Source organism: Phasianus colchicus, chromosome 6 (genome assembly GCF_987193195.1).
Source record: "Phasianus colchicus chromosome 6, bPhaCol1.hap1.1, whole genome shotgun sequence".
In the NCBI taxonomy this organism is placed as follows: Eukaryota; Metazoa; Chordata; class Aves; order Galliformes; family Phasianidae; genus Phasianus; species Phasianus colchicus.
In genome coordinates this window covers 48,902,776-48,921,163 of record NC_143441.1, presented here as the reverse complement: position 1 = coordinate 48,921,163, position 18,388 = coordinate 48,902,776, and the positions used below count along the sequence as shown (strand labels likewise).

At 46.1% G+C, this 18,388-nt stretch overlaps 1 protein-coding gene across 4 annotated transcripts in view; it reads left to right on the top strand.

Annotated features, from left to right (window-relative positions):
* Positions 1 to 18,388, top strand: part of VILL (villin like) — a 33,213-nt gene that overhangs the window by 8,773 nt on the left and 6,052 nt on the right. The window contains exons 1-18 of one of the 4 annotated variants that reach the window (XM_090143215.1): positions 1,960 to 1,992; positions 2,105 to 2,170; positions 3,033 to 3,114; positions 4,275 to 4,349; positions 5,975 to 6,171; positions 8,212 to 8,320; positions 8,628 to 8,738; positions 9,667 to 9,866; positions 9,946 to 10,024; positions 10,580 to 10,678; positions 12,861 to 13,014; positions 14,005 to 14,105; positions 14,288 to 14,425; positions 14,983 to 15,141; positions 15,854 to 16,033; positions 16,281 to 16,426; positions 17,079 to 17,223; positions 17,961 to 18,149. In XM_090143215.1, coding sequence (XP_089999341.1) covers positions 3,046 to 3,114; positions 4,275 to 4,349; positions 5,975 to 6,171; positions 8,212 to 8,320; positions 8,628 to 8,738; positions 9,667 to 9,866; positions 9,946 to 10,024; positions 10,580 to 10,678; positions 12,861 to 13,014; positions 14,005 to 14,105; positions 14,288 to 14,425; positions 14,983 to 15,141; positions 15,854 to 16,033; positions 16,281 to 16,426; positions 17,079 to 17,223; positions 17,961 to 18,149 — 2,151 coding nt within the window. In that variant the 5' untranslated portion in view covers positions 1,960 to 1,992; positions 2,105 to 2,170; positions 3,033 to 3,045. Of the gene's footprint in view, positions 1 to 1,876; positions 1,993 to 2,104; positions 2,171 to 3,032; positions 3,115 to 4,274; positions 4,350 to 5,974; positions 6,172 to 8,211; positions 8,321 to 8,627; positions 8,739 to 9,666; positions 9,867 to 9,945; positions 10,025 to 10,579; positions 10,679 to 12,860; positions 13,015 to 14,004; positions 14,106 to 14,287; positions 14,426 to 14,982; positions 15,142 to 15,853; positions 16,034 to 16,280; positions 16,427 to 17,078; positions 17,224 to 17,960; positions 18,150 to 18,388 lie in introns of those variants that run through there. The other 3 variants (XM_090143214.1, XM_090143213.1, XM_090143212.1) reach the window with 3 other exon arrangements.

Here is an 18,388-nt window from a genome sequence, read left to right as displayed (position 1 = left end):
GTTTCCGCACAGATGAGAAGTTTCCACTCCATAAATACTGAATTTTGTGTCTGGGCTGGAGTTGAATTATGGGATCATCTGATTAAAAGCCACATTAAATCTTTAATGAAATGAGCTGTCTGATTATTGAAGTCATATTCCTATTATTTCCAACTTGGCCACCAGCTGAAAGAAGCTGAAATGTCCAAAGAAACGGCCGACCTTAACTGTGCTTCACACTGCCCCAGTTAATGGCTTGAGGAGGGGAACAGCTGTCCCCAAAAAGATGGGAGCAGAGGTGGTGCCAGAACCCCAGGAGCAGAGGAGGCTGAAGCTCCCCATTTTGAGTCAAAGACATTTGGGTGGGAATTGGTGAAGCGCTGCTGGTTTCTGGAGGGTTTTGTCCATCGCGATTGTCTGAGCACAAAGGAATTTGAGGATCCTTTGGGTTAACATTTCTGGAGGGGAGGCTGGGATGCTGGGAGGAGCGGGGCTCCAGCTGTGCTCACAGCTGGACAGCTGCCCACTTCCTGCGCTGTTCGGAGGCGATGACGCCTGCTGCCTTCCGCAGGGAGCAGCATCGGTTTTGCAAAGACTTCACCCCCAAATGCTCTCTCACATACAAACCTCTGCACTGACTCCATTTGCAAGTCGTTTTGGTACTCGACTGGAGGGGAAGAGGCCTAAATAAATGAAACAGTAGCTGAGGGATGGATGCTTCACTTGAGTTTTTCTTTGATGGGGACTTTTCAGATGCCATATTGAAGTGAAAGGACAGTATTTTGGTTAAAGATCTGAACTGGGGCCGTGCTTCTTTGGAGACATTCAGGCTCTGGGCTGATTGAGGTGTGGGTGTCCCTGTTCATTGCAGGGGAGCTGGACTAGATGGCCTTTAAGGGTCCCCTTCAACTCAAACAGTTCTATGGTTCTGGCATTACTTCATGCCAGCCACAGGCTCCACAGTGAGTGAGTGAGGATCCCATCCAGAAGAGTGTCCATCTCCTCCTTAGAGGATGAAATATCTTCCTGGACCTGGCTTTCAATCTATGTGGGATTACCATTCTGGGACACGAGATGAAAAATGTCTTTTTTCTTCTTACTTGGGAGAATTTGGAGGGAACAGAAGGGTTGCTTAATGCCCTTGTGGTCAATAGGTGAGGCCATGTGGATTCAGTCTTCCGTGATCCTTCAGATCCATCCATGGCAAAGGAGTGAGAATGGTGAATCCTGCTGCTCAAGGCTGTGGGTGCTTCACTGCCTATGCAAAGAGCAAGGATCTGGCAGCTCTGGGTTGTAGAATATATTGATGTACCAACATTCCTGCATAGAAGAGCAACTTCTGTTCTCTTGCAAAATCTTCAGGAAAAGGCTCATCATGACTAATGATTTAATGGTGATTAGTGCAGCATATCTCTCCATGCTTTTGTGACACAAGTAATAAAGATGCCTTTTGGCACGAGATCATCTGTCTTTTCTCTTTTCTCCCTTGAAAGAAGCTTCCTTCACGACTTTGTGCTGTGGCTTCTTTTATTTTTCATCTTATTGTGGCTCAGCTTGGATGCCAAGCTCATACAAAAATGTCTGTTCCTTCTTGCAAGCAGTTTTCTGCTTACAGGTGTACAGGACAAGCCAAGCCCTACAACCAGGAGAGCCATTTCATCCAGAGCTGGGGAAGAAAATGCAGTCAATCAAGTTGTTTTTAACCCGCTACAATAGTTCAGTCTGTCATAAGCAAATGCAAATCAGGAAAGCACACTTGTAAGGCAAATGAATGCAAAACACAGAATCAGTGAGCCATGCTTGCTCTCAAGGCTGGGCCTCAGTCTGTGAGCAGAATCGACTCATACAGGAACAGCTGATATGGGCTGTGCCCTTACACAATCACAGTCTGTCCTGTGGTTGCTACAGCTGAGCTGAATTGATTGGGAGGCACCTGTTATGCTAGCCAGCTCTGCTAGGATACAGCCTGGTGAGCTCACACGTACTGGTCTGGGGTTTGATCTGCTTCAGAAGGTAGGTTAGCTGGGTTCAGAAGTTTTTTCACCAGCAAAACTTCTACCGTCTAAGCAAGAAGGAACAAGGGAGTTAAGGAGAGTTCCTGGTATTTCTCACTGCTGGCAAATAGGACAGACAGTGGATTTGGTGGACGCCCCATCCTGTGGTGGGTACCCTGTGCCTGGAGACACTCAAGGTGAGGCTGGATGGGGCTCAGAGCACCTGATGGAACTGTGGGTGTCCCTGTTCATTGCAGGAGAGTTGGACCAGATGGTCTTTAAGGATCCCTTCCAAATCAAATGAATCTTTTATTCTATGGATGGGAGACCTTCGCCCATCAAAGTGGCATCCCAAACCATCTTAAAGGTCCTCAGGTGCCTTTATGCAGGCAGCCTAATCCCACCTTTCCCCATGCAGTACGCAGAGCCTAGAGAGCTGCTTGGCTTTGCATAACATGGGTGATTGAGTCATCAGCTGAATCACTCCATGTGCTCTGCTGATTTTGCTGGCTCCCTTGACCCTAATGGAGATGGAAGCCTGGTGTCCTACTTTGGGATTACTTGCAGATAGCTTAACTTAGACCTGAATCTCCTCCTGAAGTGGAAAGACTTCATTCCTTAGGCCACCAGTGACCCAGGGCACCTGAGCTGCTGCTCCAGGAAGGCATGGGTCTCCTGGGGGTCCCCATTGTCTCTGCCATCTCTTGTGCTGCAGTACTGATGTTGGGTCCAACACCCTGGTGAATCCTTCCCATCTGTGCAAACAGGGGAAAAACAATCCCATATCAGACCAGTGGTGTCCTGTCGAGGCTTTGCTGGGCAGTGATCCCATACTTTGCTTGCTCATGAGCATGGATGCACTGGAAATGGGAGTTCATCCCACCTGGGTGTAGATAACTACCTTTGAGCTGGAATGTGATTTTTATAGTCAGCAGAGAGGCATTTCAAGGCGTGATTATCTCCATTAACTGTAAGAGAAACCCAGCTGACAAGCATACTTGCTGTTCTATCCAATTCTGTACTTATTTTGTCTTTTTTCCTTCTTCCTTTTCCTTCCAGCTCAGAGTTCAGGATGGCAGACGGTGACACAAATCTTCCAACTATTGAGAGAAGGCTGGGTCTGCAGATATGGAGCATAGAGGTATGATAAGGGAGCAATTATCCTGTATGTCATCTGTGTGTATGCATGTTTCAAGAAAGATATTTTGGAACTAATCTGGGAAAAAAAGGGTCTTACTGGTAAGATGCAGCAGTGGGAAACAGGCGACTCTACTTGTCCCTACATCTGGCATGTTATTTCTTGGTGCCTTTGTGTTCCTCTGGAGAACAAGGATAATATTGACTGATGGGTTTCTATAGGGTTACTGCAACCTGCAAGGTCACCTTCTACTTTGGATTGTCTTTGCTTGGTATTTGTAGCCAAGCTATGCTCAATTTTGCCCTTATTCTGTTTCATTTCACTGGTGAAGACAGCCTGGGGAGAAGTGGAAAGAACCTCCAACACGTCTCCAAATGGTGGTGGCCCTTTGCAGATCCCAGCTGTTTTCCACAGTGTCTTTGCCATAACCTCCCCCTCCAAAATATTGTATTAAATTGTTTTCTGAAGGATCTGAAATTAGCAACATTTTGGTTTGCGAGGGTCAGGTTGGTATGCTGGGAAACAGGTCAGACCACCAGAAAAATGCATGTTTTGAATTCCAGGGAACCACAGAGTCAGTTCTTGTCCAGGAGGTGTGTGTGTACTGGTGGGTTGCACGTCCCACCACCTGCACTGGGCAGGCATGGCTAGTTAACTGTGCATTTGTGCTGGATACAGTGTGCAATTAGGGTCTAGAGGGGATGAGAGAATCAATGTACCTTTTTTCCCAGAGCTGCTACTTGCTATGAATCCTGAACAAAGTGGTCACCCTGTCAAAATTGAAAATTATCCTTGAATTTTACAGGTACCAATTAAAAACCACAGCCCAGAACTAAATCTAGGTTAAGATGTGCTAAATTCCTTGCCAAATCCCCTACAAATGCAAGCTCTAGAGCATCTCAGCATGACCTCTGGGATTTTTTCCCTAGACCTACAGGATTGCATTGGGGAACATTAAATAGAAATTTTTGTTGGTCTGGGCAAGCAGCATTTTCATTTTCAACTTCTCACATCGTGGTACATCTGGAACTTCCTCCAGAAGTGACTTTCCTCATTCCACAAGTACAGCCCTGATTCTTCCTTATCCAAACCCTCACTGTCAGCTGAGTTACATCTGCTTTGTACAAGTTCTTGCAATGACCCAAATGTTCGTTTTCTTACAGAACATGAAGATGGTTCCTGTACCTGAAAAAGCCTATGGGACTTTTTTTGAAGGGGACTGCTATGTAATTCTGCATGTAAGTAAGGTGAATAAACATTGGTCTCTTTGGGAGGATCAGCATCGTTTCTTGTGTTCCAACTTGATGCTGGAGTGGTTTTGCATATGTGTTTGCCATCCAATCACACACCTGAATTAGCATGGCTGTTGTATCAGCTCTGTGTGGCCAGTAAATCAGAAGTCCCAAGAAACTATTAACAGTATTAATTAAAATGATTTATCTTCTCACCCCATTGCTTTATGTCCAGATGTGGAAATATGGTTGGTATATCCCCAGCAAACTACATCAAGGCCTGGATTTGCATGGTTTATGGCAGTGTTTTTGGGATGGGAGAGGTGGCCAACTAGGAAATGTTATTTGCACAAGATGGTATGGGTTGTGGGAGCCACCTGCTTCGTGTCACACCAACAGTGGAGAGGCTCTGCAGCCCTTCTCCCTCTATCCCATAGGAAACATCTGCTGTCCCACCCAAATTTGGTCCAGACTTAATTGCAACCACTTGAACTCAGGCTAGGCAGAAGCACAGGTGAATCCACCATGCACGCCCCATTATGGTACCTTTTGAGTGTTTTTGGAGAATCAGTTTGGCAGCAGCCACCCAAAGATGTGCTTAGAGCAGAATGTGAGTGTCCTTGCAGAGAGCAGGCTGTAATCACCGTAGGTTTTGATGCTCACAGGCTCAGCTTGTGTTGTAAGAGCTTCCCCAGGTAACAAAGCCCTTAGTCAGTCCCTGCTCTCCTTCCTCCCTGCAGATAAGTGTGTAAAAATACTCATCTTTGCATTCTGCACCTTAACTGGATGCTTTTCAAACAAAGCTTGTCCGCAGGACAATAGGACTTTGATCATCTTCAGTAACAGTGCATTAAATTGAATGATTTTGCCACAAATTAGTCAGCTGCGCCCAGAGGAATGGTGTTTTATTCAGGCTCTACTGTGTTTTTCGCTGTAGTATCGCTGCACAAAGCAAATAAACAGAACTTAGTGTCAAATCGAGTTTATAAAATGAGCTTTTATTATCTTTTCCAGGCATGGATGATAGGGTTTAACACAGTAGGTGCTGAAAAATAACTGGCACGACTCACATCACGATAAGCACACCTGTTCTCAGATCACTTGCCTCTTCTTTCTGGGCTATTGGGTTTTTCTGTAATAAGATGAATCACAGCAAGCACACACGGGCTCAGCTTCATTTGGAGTTGTGTCTCTTTTGCGAGTCAGCAGGAACTCCCAGGCAGTTGGTGCTACTATGTATTGTCATGTGAGAAAGAGAAAGGGAGAGAAAGAATCCGACCTCCAGGCAAATAAGAGAGTATCTGGTACGTTTGGTTTTTTTTTTTGAAGGGATCTGTGAGAAGAATGTCCTTTAAGTTTTCATATCAAACTCTGCAAAAGTAGGACAGGTCAAACACGTGAGATTTTGGACTTCCACGGGTGCCTCATTTTCCTTGATAACATGAGCCATAGAAGCATATATGATGGAAATGTGCTTCAGTGGAGCATCGTTGTGCTCCATCCTATGGAGAGGGAGAAGAGGACGGGCCTTGGGAATGGGCTCTATGGTCACTTGTTTTGGCCAGTTCCCCTTGAACAGCAGCATTATGGGCTGTGTCTTCACCCTGTCTCATCTTTTCCACCTCTTCCAGAGCAAAAGAACCTCTCGTGGCACCGCCGTGGATTTGCATTACTGGATTGGGAAGGATTCATCACAGGATGAGCAAGGTGCTGCAGCCATGTACGTCACCCAGCTGGACGCTGCGCTCAGGGGAAGCCCTGTGCAGCACCGGGAGGTGCAGGGACACGAGTCTGAGACCTTCCAAAGCTATTTCCGCAACGGCATTATGTGAGTAGAACCAGACCCTTTGCTGCAGTGCCATGGCTGCTGGGGTTCACTCTGCTTCTCTCTGTCTGGAAGGCCTCAACGCTTTTAAAATTTGATAGAGGTGGATCAGCACTGCTGCTGTTCAAAATTCAGACAAAAACTTCCCGTTCTGACTAATGAAAGTTGTAGGGATTGAGACTGGACCCGTGTCGTTCTGATCTACCAATTGTTTCCCCAGGTGTTGTCAATGGTTTTTAACTGCCCTTTTGTTCACTGTAGGGTCTTCCTTCCTCTTCTCCATACATTTGAGATTAACATGCCCGTTCAGGACAATTTAAGTCAATATCCACCTTGCTGAGAATCACAGAATCATTAAGGTTGGAAAAGACCACTGAGATCGTTTAGTCCGACCATCAACCCAACACAACATGCCCACTAAACCCATGTCCCTCAAGAGCCAGTTAGGGTTATACGTATGAGACAGAAGACTGAGACAGTTCTTTCCAAAGGTGTTTGTTACTAACGTTTACTTAGAGTTCATTTAGTTGTATTTAGGTGCCCTGTCCGCTGCTATTGCCACAACCACATCTTAATCATGTTTATGAGCTAATCAGCTCCATGAGGCGTTGATCACATAGGGGTAATTTTCCTGCTGTGAAAGCAAAGCTTCATTCTCTGAACTAAGCCATTGGAAAGGTAGTATTGAATCCAATCTTGTGGTGTTGAGTCCCGTGTGTCCTGATTTCCTCTGGGGTCTTCAGAAGGTGATTCTAACAGCTGTCCTGTGCTGGCAAGAAATAGTCCTAAGTGCCTTTCTTTCAGACCGCTGAAGAAAGCCCAGGTAAAAACCCATCCTCAGACTCGACCCAGTCTTGCTTTTGATTTCTCTGTATTTTGCATCTCTAAAGCCTCTCATGAGCTCCCTCTGGGCTTTTGTGAGACATAAGAATGCTTTTACCCTCATTTTAAAGATGAGTAAAGGGCCCTGAAAGACTAAAATTCAGACCTTCCAAAGCACGTAGGTATAGAATTCTATTTGGAATCACATCTGCTTCTGAAATCAGTGTGAGTTAGTCTTCATCGTGGCCTAAACCACGTACTGAGGTCATACAGGAAGTCTGAGGTAGAATAAGAAATTGAAGCAGGCTGTTTCCACACCTTAGCAGGTAGAGCATCTCCTCTGGATAGGAAGAACTGTGCCAAACAAGTCTAAAGTACTGTGAATCACCCTGGCCTGACCATGTTTGCCAGTCTTATCCACGTATGATAAAATACATTGATTTTCCACACAGCAAAATCTATAAAAATCTCAGCAATCATCTGTCCTTTCTACAAATGGTAATTGCATTGTTTCAATCATTACTGTAAGCCATGAAGCACAAACATGCTGTTAGATTTCTAAAATGCATTAGGATATGTGGAAAGGAGTTAAACTTGTCCAAAAATACCTGTCAAAACATTCTGGGACTACTTTGGTGGGAATTTTATCCTCTCCTGGTGTAATTGTGTCCTCCTTGCAAAGTTGCACAGACAGGAAGGGGTGGCATCACGCAGTGAGGCAATTACAATGCTAACAGCAGCTTTTGCAAAGTGGGTGTTCAAGGATGGAAAGATGTTCCCATAGGGGAACAGCTTTCTATCTAGAACAACTGTTTTGAATAACAGCAAAAAAAAATCTATTCTCTGCAAAATATGGTTCATTTTTATTTGACTGTTTATGGAATGCTTCAATTCTGAGATGCCACTTCCGTGCTTGATGGGATTTTCAGTTTGACTGTGGTATGTTTCCATTGCCATCCCCAAGCTGCCTGCTCTTCAACACACCTCCTCCCAAGACACAAAACATAATACCCACCTCATGGTGGACACATGGAGGACTCATTGTCTGGCCAGGGACCAGGAACAGTAGAGTGAGGCCATTTTGTGTTCCATTCTTTAGACTTTGAGATTATATTAGCTCTAGATTTTTACTTGTCAACAAAAGCTTGAGATATTCTCAAATGATGCAGGGGTTGCTATTTTCTAACCACCTCTAACTCCTTGTTTTCTGCTTCCTAACAGCTACAAGAAGGGAGGGGTGGCCTCGGGATTTAAGCATGTGGAGACCAATATGTACAACATCAAGCGTCTTCTTCATGTCAAGGGGAAGAAGCACGTGTCAGCCACAGAGGTACGCAGGGGATACCTCGCTCCCTATGGACTATTCCTCCTTGCTTCCCCTCCTAGACCTATTTTCTATCTGGTCTGCCTGCTCAATAGCTCATTTCTTTTCAAGGGTAATTTTCAAGATCTCGCTTGGGTTTAGTATTGTCCTGAGAGAAGCCATTTGGCTCAGTGAGTGGATGAGTGCTAGAAAAATGAGCCTGTCATTGTAGACCAGTTGTTACATCCCCAGGACAAGTTCTCCATGCCCATGGCTTGTCTCCTGCAAGCCTCATCTCCTCTGTTTGCTGAGCTCTTCCGTCTCCTTACGACAGGTAGCACTTTCCTGGGATAGTTTCAATAAGGGTGATGTGTTCCTGCTGGACCTTGGGAAAGTGCTGATCCAGTGGAATGGGCCCAACTGCAGCATTGCTGAGAAATCCAGGGTGAGTACGGACAAAAGGCACACGCAGCACTCAGTGTTTGCAAAGAAAGAAATAGTGCTATTGTTTGCACGGTCACTGTTGGATGACATTTGTGAGAATATGACTGAAACCAGGAGAATGGAGAAAATCCTGGTAAATCTACTTCCCCGTACAATGATATCTGCTGTTTAGAAGGGCATCCAGTTCCCTTTGGGGAGACCTGTTGCCATCCCTATATGCCCTGCAGTCTCCATGACATGGGAATAAAGTTAGTGCTGGTAGATGTAACTGCAATGCCTGCCCAGGGGTAGGTGATTTTTAATTTATTTTTAAAATCACAGGGAATTCCAGTTTGGACAGTATAAGACAAACAGGAATACATAACCCATGTTTTGATAGGTCAGATCCATGGTTCTTAAGGCAGTTTTCAAAGGGGTCATTACCCTTATTTTACTGATAGAGGATCTGCAATATAGGGATGTGATCAAGCAAATTTACCAACAGGTAATTAGCAGAGTTGGTGACTAAGCTCATAGCCAATGATTACGCATATTAAAAGGCAGGTGGGACAGGTCTTCACATTGTGACACCTGGTAATCATAGGATGGCTTAGGTTGGAAGGGATCTTAAAGGTCATTGAGCTCTAATCCTCTGCTGTGGGCAGGGACACTTCCCACCAGACCAGCCCCATCCAGGCTGGCCTTGAGTACCTCCAGGAATGGGGCACTCATAGCTTCTCTGAGCACAGCCTCTCCACTCAGATAATAAGCAGGTCTAGGTGGACACATCACCCTCTACGAATAGGAAAATTTGGAAGACATTAGCATCTTCAAAGAGCAGTGGGAATCTGGCTTAGACCACTATTACTCGGTCACTGCTCTAGGTCTGAAGTAACGTTGCTAAATTTGCTGTGTGGATTAGGATTAAACCCCTGGTGATCCTTGTGCAGGGCCTCGCACTGGCTCGTAGCATCAGGGACAGCGAAAGAGGCGGCCGCGCTCAAATCGGCATCATTGACAACGAGAAGGACTCGCCAGACCTCCTCAAGATCATGAAGATGGTGCTTGGTGAGAGGCGCGGGGAGCTCCGAGATGCCATCCCAGACACGAAAGCAGATGAGCTGCAGAAAGCAAACGTCCGGCTCTATCAGTGAGTGTGGGTCTGGGCTCCCACCCCTTGTCACGGTGGGTGCTGGGAGGCCTGACCACTCGCTGGCTCTGTCTTTCAGTGTCTACGAGAAGGACAACGACCTCGTGGTGCAGGAGATAGCCACTCGGCCCCTGACGCAGGACCTGCTCCAGCATGAGGTGAAAGGCATTAGAACTTACGGTGACCAATTGGTGCTGTGCTTTTCTTTATTTTCAGCTGAGCACCTGTTTTTCTAAGGTATCTGATTTCCTGAAAATTATCAGCCCTTCCATCCTTCAAGATTTGTCTTCCACAAACAAGACAGCTTAGCCTCTACCTACAGCTTCAGTGGCCAGAGGCGGGCAGTGGGTTAAAGCTACAAGAGATGGCAAACCCACCTTCCCAGCCAAGGGTGTTCTGTTGGTCGGGAACATGTCTAGTGAGGCTATGATGGCCAGTTTTGAGCAGTTCCTAGGAAAAATACGTACTTTACTGCAATACAGCTTAAGGGCAGTGCCTCAGCCAGGTATGCTCGCAAAGTCAACATACTCAAGAACGCAGGCATGGTGGGGTTGGTGGTATCTTGTGATACCGGGTTCAGAACTCTGCAAAGCAAGGCAATGAGCTAAATCTAAATCTAAGGCTTCAAGAAGGATCCAGGCTGGGTAGGCACCAAAGGAGGACTTTTGCTTGAGGAGATCTTTTAACATCATTTTTTTTCTGTTTCACCTCAGGACTGCTACATTTTAGACCAAGGTGGCTTTAAGATTTACGTCTGGAGAGGAAAAGCCTCCAACCAGGAGGAGAAGAAAGCAGCCTTCACTCGAGCTGTGGTGAGTGGTAATGTAGTGCCAGTGATGTCGTGGGAGGTTAACTAGGCACTAATCTAGATCTGACCACTAATTATGATTAAGTGTGGGTCTTGAGGAACTGAACCAAGTAATAATAGAGGAAAAATTTAAACTTCTGAGGGAGGTGTGATGACATAATGTAAAATTGTCATTCATCAAATCTCACTGAGAGCTAGCTGTCACTGAAACTAAGAGGAAACATTACAGGAAAGATGAAGAAGGCAATACTATATGTGACACAGTAAGTGGTCACAGACTACTGGGGTCCACTGCTTCAGGAGGTGGTGGAGGCACAATGTATCAGCAGAGTTGAGAAGGAATTATACCAAGTTATGTCAACAAACAGATATTAAAGGGAGGAGGCTCTTATAATCTCTGTAACATCCATGATCCCATAGTGTGGGTGTTGAGGAGAAAGAAGGGATCACACTGCAGATAGTCACAAGTCTCATGTGTGCTTGCTAAACAGCATCTCTTACTGTCCAAGGCAGCACAGACCAGAAAGGCATGTCTTGTGTTCCCAACTGAGTGTAATACCTCTGAGCAAGTCAGTGGGGAATTTGATGACTCAGGCTCTCTGAAAAAAACAGAAAAGGATACGTAAATGCTACCCTTGCCAACCCCAAGTCTATTACATGCAGTGGTGGGTTTGGGCCCAGGTTCTACATATGAATTGGAAGTTGGCACAGGGCTCTTCCACTTGGTAGAAAGAGCTCTGCTATTAACTGCTACTAACCTGGAGCAGCTGACCTGCAGCAAAACTATGGCTTCTGTTGGAGTAGAGCACTTCAGCATAGCACACCTCTGCATCTCCTTCAGATAATCTGCCATTTTCTGGCAGAGCACGTCTCAGTGCTTCCTTTCAAAGTTGGCCTGAGCGTAGAAGGCATTTGGTAGCATTTCATGTCAGTTGGCGTGTGGAAGTGAATAATACTGGAGAACTTTGTTTTTAATTCATCTGTTGGCTTATGTGAAGATCACAAATGGTTTCATCTTCAGTGAGATCTTCCTTGGAGATACTGAACCTCAGCGGCCTCACCTTCAATAAGATCTTACCTGAAGATACCACTTGCACCTATTGTCTCAGGAAATAAAAGCTTAGACAAACTCTGACTAAAAACATCTCACAGTCCTCTGCTCCTCCTCCTTTCAAAAGCTGAACTCAGCTGCTTTTTGTAGGCAATCAGCTCTGCAAACTCTGGCCCTGGGCTACAAATGTAGAACAAAAGATATCTCTTTCTTTCAGCTTGGCAGGTGGGAGGGATGGGACGACCATCTGCTCTGCTTTTCCCTGGGGGTAGTGTGTGGTACGTATTTACAGCAGAAGACAATGCTCTGAAGCCCACACTCAGGCTCCTTCCCAAACCTGGGCTGTCAGCACTGTACCTCTGGGTCATCCTGGAGTCTGTTGAGCTAAACGAGAGCAGTTCTCAAAAACTAAGCAATGACTTTGACACTTGGGCAGACAGAACACAGATCATTTTCATCCTTATCACATTGTATCAGACACTTCTGTTGAAGCACTCTCTTAATTCAATGGCTGCTCTATTTCAAGGAAATAGCTTTTTTTTTTGAGGAAAAAAAAAGGAGGAAAAAAAAAAAAGAGACTTCTGTGGTTTTATCCCTTCAGAGCAGTCTGGAGTATGTAACTGCCTGCATTCCTTCCTTGGCATACAAGCTCTCTATCATGCTAAAGAGAGAACAAGATTCCTGTTCAGAGAAGGTCAAAGAGCTGGGAGAAAAGCAAACTCAGCTCGTGGGCCTAGTTCCGTCTCTGCTCACTGGCTCCAGTCCTGGATCCACCAGCAGAAGCTGTCTATAGAGCTGAATGAGATATTCTCTATCATAACAAGGCTGTTTGTTAGACTTACTGTGTGAGATTTTTCAAAAATTAGATGCCATGCAGAGATTAAGTTAGGATGTCATCCAGGTGACTAGCCTCCTAGGGGACAGCTCTCTAAATGCAAGTATAAACATGAATAGAATGTCTGTAGGTATCTCCATAAGTTGAGTGCATGTGTTTTCATCTTGGGGTGAATCCTGACATGGTTGTGCTGCTGTGCTCAGCTGGAGGTGGAAGTTTGCTTTTGGGGTCCTCAGCCTTCTTCTTGTGTCTACAAGAAGCTTGGTGTGTCTTCACTAATGTCCCTTTTGAACCCCCTAGGGTTTTATCCAGGCCAAAGGCTATTCTCCTTCCACCAACATTGAAGTGATCAATGATGGTGCAGAGTCAGCTATGTTCAAACAGCTCTTCCAGAGGTGGACGGAAAAGGATGAAACCCAGGGGCTGGGCAAAGTCTATACTGTTGGCAAAACTGGTGAGTTTGTTTTCAGAGACACAATTTGCCCTGTATTTGACTCTGCTGTCCATGATAAGCTATAGAGCCAAGGGAACACCATTCACATTGGCTGCTCCCTGTCCTCAGCACTTTGAAAATCCAATGTGCACTCTTCTCGTGTCCCATACTTTCCACCATCTTCAGTAGAAGCAGAGTACTTCTCATAAGAACCAAGCTGCCACTTATTCCAAACGTAAAGGCTGGCAGATCTCATCTGAAAAAACGTGTGTAAAAAATTCACACTTGCATGACTTCTTAATTTTCTTCAGATAGAGCTAATGATGAACCTGATAAGGAAGTGCTGAACAACATTCTGCTTTCATTTACGCTGGCACCCACCCAAGATCTTTCTGACGTCAATGGAATCATTCTCTGTTGGTGTAAATGGTGCCCCCATTTATTGTGCTGCTGAAGTGCATATTGCAGTGCATTAACTCCAAAGAGTAAACAACACCAAAGAGAGAAATCTTGCTGATGACAGACAGAAATGGCAGAGATGCTGAATTGTCTCCATTGTTAATATCTTCAGAGCTGCAAATATCTCTTTCCTTTGCAAGTTCTCTCTTCCTGCTATCCCTAAATACTGCCTTCTCCATGAGCTGGAGAAACACAGTAATTCTATTTCTGAAAGAAACACTCAAAAATGATGGAAATATGTATACATTTGAAAAACGATTATGAATTTTTAGTCAGGAGATAACTTCTATTTTCACTCACCAGTCATCACAACCTCACTGGGAAGTGCTGCATGGCCAGTTGCCAACCAATAACAGATCAACATTGGAGTGCATGCACTCTTGCATGTCCCAGAATCGACATTTGCTTACTGGTGGCAAGTCTGGCTTTATGCAACCATAGACCAGGTTGTTCTTGCATTTATAATGATTGCGTGCATGAGGATGATGCAGAGGGGTTGTGTGTCACTGTGCACTTACTGGGTTCTTGCTTCTATTCTGCTGGTGCATGCAGCCAAGGTGGAGCAGGTGAAGTTTGACACCACTCAGCTCCATGCAAGACCAGAGCTGGCTGCTGAGCAGAGGATGGTGGATGATGCCTCTGGGGACATAGAGGTGAGAGAGCTCCTTTGGCAATTATCAGTGTTTCTAAATCTTTCTGCCTTTTCACACACACAGCAGCTGTATGAACTGTGAGCATGTGCCCACCTTTCCTCCTCTACAAGTATGTCTGTGCCCGCAGCACTCTGTCCTTACATTGAGTACACTGCTGTTTATTGACATATTTCTCACACTAGGTTTGGAGAATTGAGGACCTGCAAATGCAGCCAGTGGATCCCAAGACATATGGGCAGTTCTATGGGGGTGATTGCTACCTGGTCCTGTACACCTACCTCAGATCTGGCCGGCCTCACTACGTCCTCTACATGTGGCAGGTAAGTCAGATCGGAACAGAAGAGATTGTGCTGTGTCTGCTAGAAGCCTAAAAACAAAGGAAACAGTTGCATACAAAAACCCCAAGCCAATCATCTGGAAGTACTCACGTGTCCACTTGGAAATAGCCCAAGCTCTGTTTTCTAGGCAACATGTATGCTCTTAGGCCAAGCTCGCATCAGGCTGAGAGCTGGAAATGTCAGACAGAAATGGTAAAGGATTATGGAGCTTATAGTGTTGGTGAGAGGTTGACACGGGCTGCTCAGGGAGTTGAAGGTGTCACCATCCCTAGAGGTGTTCAAGAAAAGTGTAGATGTGGCACTGGGGAACATGGTCTAGTGGCGTGGTTGAACTGGACGATCTTAGCGGTCCTTCAAACATTAATGATCCTATGATTATATGTTGGCATCAAATTTTGCAGTCTTGCAGATTGTCCTTTGGGGCTTCAGCTTCTGAAGGTTCAAACTCCCGAAGTTTTAACTCTTGTCTTATGACAGCATACATAGGACTTTACACCCTTCATCGCATCTCACTGCCAGTGATTTCTCTTCTCCCCAAGGGTCGCCATGCCTCTGTGGATGAAATCACCGCCTGTGCCCTCAATGCCATCGAGCTGGACAAAAAGCATGGGGATGAGGCTGTGCAGGTGCGCGTGACAATGGGCAAGGAGCCAGCACACTTCCTGGCAATCTTCAAGGGCAAGCTGATCATTTATGAGGTAACGTGGCTTTGTGTGGGTGGGCGATGGAAGGTGAAAGCAGTGGTGGAATGGCAGTGGTTAGAGAAATAGTTCAAAAAAATAGACTGATATTCAAGAAAAGAGCCTCAGGTCTGCACGGGCTTGCAGATGGAAGTGGTGGAATATTTCCAGCTCTCCTTCTGTGGATGCCTATAGAGCCACCACTTCTGTAGTGCATCTTCAAAAGCCTTTTCACCCTATAGACAAAGAGAGGCTGATTCCCATTTTTACAGCCCTGAAGAAGTCTCTGGTGAGATGGAAACAGCACAGGAATTAATCCTGAGTTTTACAAGAGCTGCTCTAATAGTGATAGGACAAGGAGGGATGGCTTTAAACTAAAAAGAAGAGAAATTTAGATGTTAGGAAGAAATGCTTTATTCAGAGGGCAATGAAGCCCTGGCATGGGCTGCCCAGAGAAACTGTGGATGTCCCATCCATGGAAGTGCTGAAGACTTGGCTGGATGGGGCCCTGGGCAGCCTGACCTGGTGCCTGGCAACCAGTCCATGGCAGGGGTTGGAAATGGATGATCTTTAAGATCCCTTCCAATACAAGCCATTCTGTGAGTCTATGATTCTACAGTCTGTTGCTGTGGGGAGGGCTGTGAGCTACAAATCTTCTTCCTTGAACCAGATGCACCCTGGATTTGCATTCTCGTCATCCAACACTCTCTTTTCCTCTGTTTCCATGCAGGGTGGCACAAGCCGGGCCCAGAAAAGCACCCCTGAGCCAGCAATCCGCCTCTTCCAGGTGAGAGGCACAAATGAGATGAACACCAAAGCCACGGAGGTGCCAGCCAGGGCCTCCTCTCTCAACTCCAATGATGTCTTCCTGCTGGCAACCAACCAAGTCTGCTACCTGTGGTGTGGGAAGGTAAGACTGCCATGGGCCCAGGAGACACAGCCACGGGGAGCCGAAATAGCTGGTGTGAGTTTTGAGTTCCTTACTTGTGGGGCCATGGAGCTGGTCATAGATTCCGAATGACCAGCTCAGGTGAAACCCTCAATAACAGGTCTGAAACTCTATAGAGCGGTGGTGTAGGGTCAAGGTATCTTGGCCCCACAGTAAGTTTTTTTAGTCTGCCACTAACTCAGCCTCAATTTTACATCCTGAACTCCAGGGCTGCAGCGGAGATGAGAGGGAGATGGCAAAGATGGTGGCTGACATTGTCTCCAGAAGGGACAAGCACACCATTTTGGAGGGACAAGAGCCAGCAGAGTTCTGGGAAGCCCTGGGAGGCAAAGCCCCTTATGCCAGTGAAAAGAGGTAAGAGTAAGCTGATTGTTCCTCTGGGGTTGGTCAGGCAACATTAAGTAAAGGATCAAACCCTTACAGGAAGATGGGTAAGCACTCTGTGACAAACCAAGCTTTTGGGAATAGTCTGATCTATTACTGTCTTTGGTGAGGATGTGATTACAATCAGAAACCACACTAAGGTGTTTCCTGTCTAGGTTTTGGGTTTTGGTTTGGATGGATTTCCCCACAGTAAATCTGCTTCATATCTTGTCATAAGGGCTACATGACCCACACAGTCCATTTTCATCTACTACTGGCCTTTTGAAATTGAGTTGGCATTTGAACAACTCAAACTTCTCCAACCTTCTGAGCACAAAACATATTCCTCTGCAACCAAGTGATCAATGTGACCTCCACCTGACAGCAGCCTCCTGTGCACAAGGAGGGAAGCATTTTGCTTTTGACTTCTTTGGATGGAAAAAGTGTTTGTTAAAATTGTTTAAATGGTCGGAGTATCTCATGCAAATCAGTGTGGCTGAGTTTCAGGCCCTCTGATTTGTGTTTCCATGTCCCCACCTCATCCAGCACGGACATGAGTAGTAGTGGTAGGGCCTAATGCTAAACCAGAAGGGAAGGATTTCCATCTCTCTTGCTTTTTTTTTCCCTGCTATGCATGAGGAAGGTTTCAAGAGCAGATCACACACTATCAACCTCGCCTCTTCGAGTGCTCCAACCAGACGGGTCGGTTCATCATGACAGAGGTGGTGGATTTCTGCCAGGAAGACCTGGATGAAGATGATGTCATGTTGCTGGACACTTGGGAAGAGGTCAGCTCAGGCTCCACCTTTCCTCCCTTCTGCACGCATTTTCAAACAGGTTGTGGCTTGGTTTATCAGAATCCATCATTGAACATGACACTGAGGGCAGTATGCCTGGCTCCCCTTTCTCAGTGGTAACTGAGAGCTCCCCGTGTTAAGACCTGGAAGTCTAATGGGGCATTATCTGCATGACAGACTGCTCATGCTCCAGATAGGAGGCAGCAGCCAGGATTCCTCTTGCAGACATCCTTAATCCACCCTCACCTGTGCAGGTGTTGACCTGGATAAAGTCTGCTTTTGCCATCCTACCATGGGAGTAGGATGGGCAGGTGCTTCAGGAGGATACCAGGTCCATGTCCTGCCTCTAGGCAAGATGAGCTGTGCCTACATCCATGTTTGTGGGCTCACATAAGGGGGTGGCACTCAGAACATATCCTAGAACCGATGGTGAGGACTTGCTCTTGTTAAGGGGCTCTAAGAGCATTTAAGTTTTTGACCATGCAAGTACTAGGTTTAACTACCTGGAAACATTTGAGAACTGCTTCCTGGAGTATTTATGCTTTGTGTCTATCTCAAAAGCAAAATCTTTCTTGGTTGGGAGTAAATCTGAGATGAAAATCCCAGGGGGTTACTGGCAAACAAGAGTTGCAGCCTTGTCTCCACTTCACTTGTCGTGAGAGAACAAACAGCTGTGTCTGCACAGGTCCTTCCTGCTCACTGATCTTCAACACGTTCTCCCATTGCAGATTTTCCTCTGGGTTGGCAAAGCCTCCAACACATATGAGAGGAATGAGGCAGTTGCCTCAGCTAAGGAGTATCTCAAGACCCATCCAGCAGGGAGAGACTTGGCAACTCCAATCATACTGGTGAAGCAGGGCTGCGAGCCCCTCAACTTCACAGGGTGGTTCAACGCTTGGGACCCCTACAAATGGAGTGTAAGTTGCTGGAAAAGCCCTGGGTGTGCATGTGTGCTCAGCAGTGCTTAAAGGGTATCACTGTCAGTGAGCCATATCCTGTATGGTGTTGTGGAGCAAAACCTCTCTTATGACATAGAATCATAGATGTCTTGAGTTGGAAGATACCTTAAAGCCCACCCAGTTCCAGCCCCTGCTGTGGACTGGTTGTTACCCATCAGGTCAGGCTGCCCAGGGCCCCATGCAGCCTGGCCTTGAGC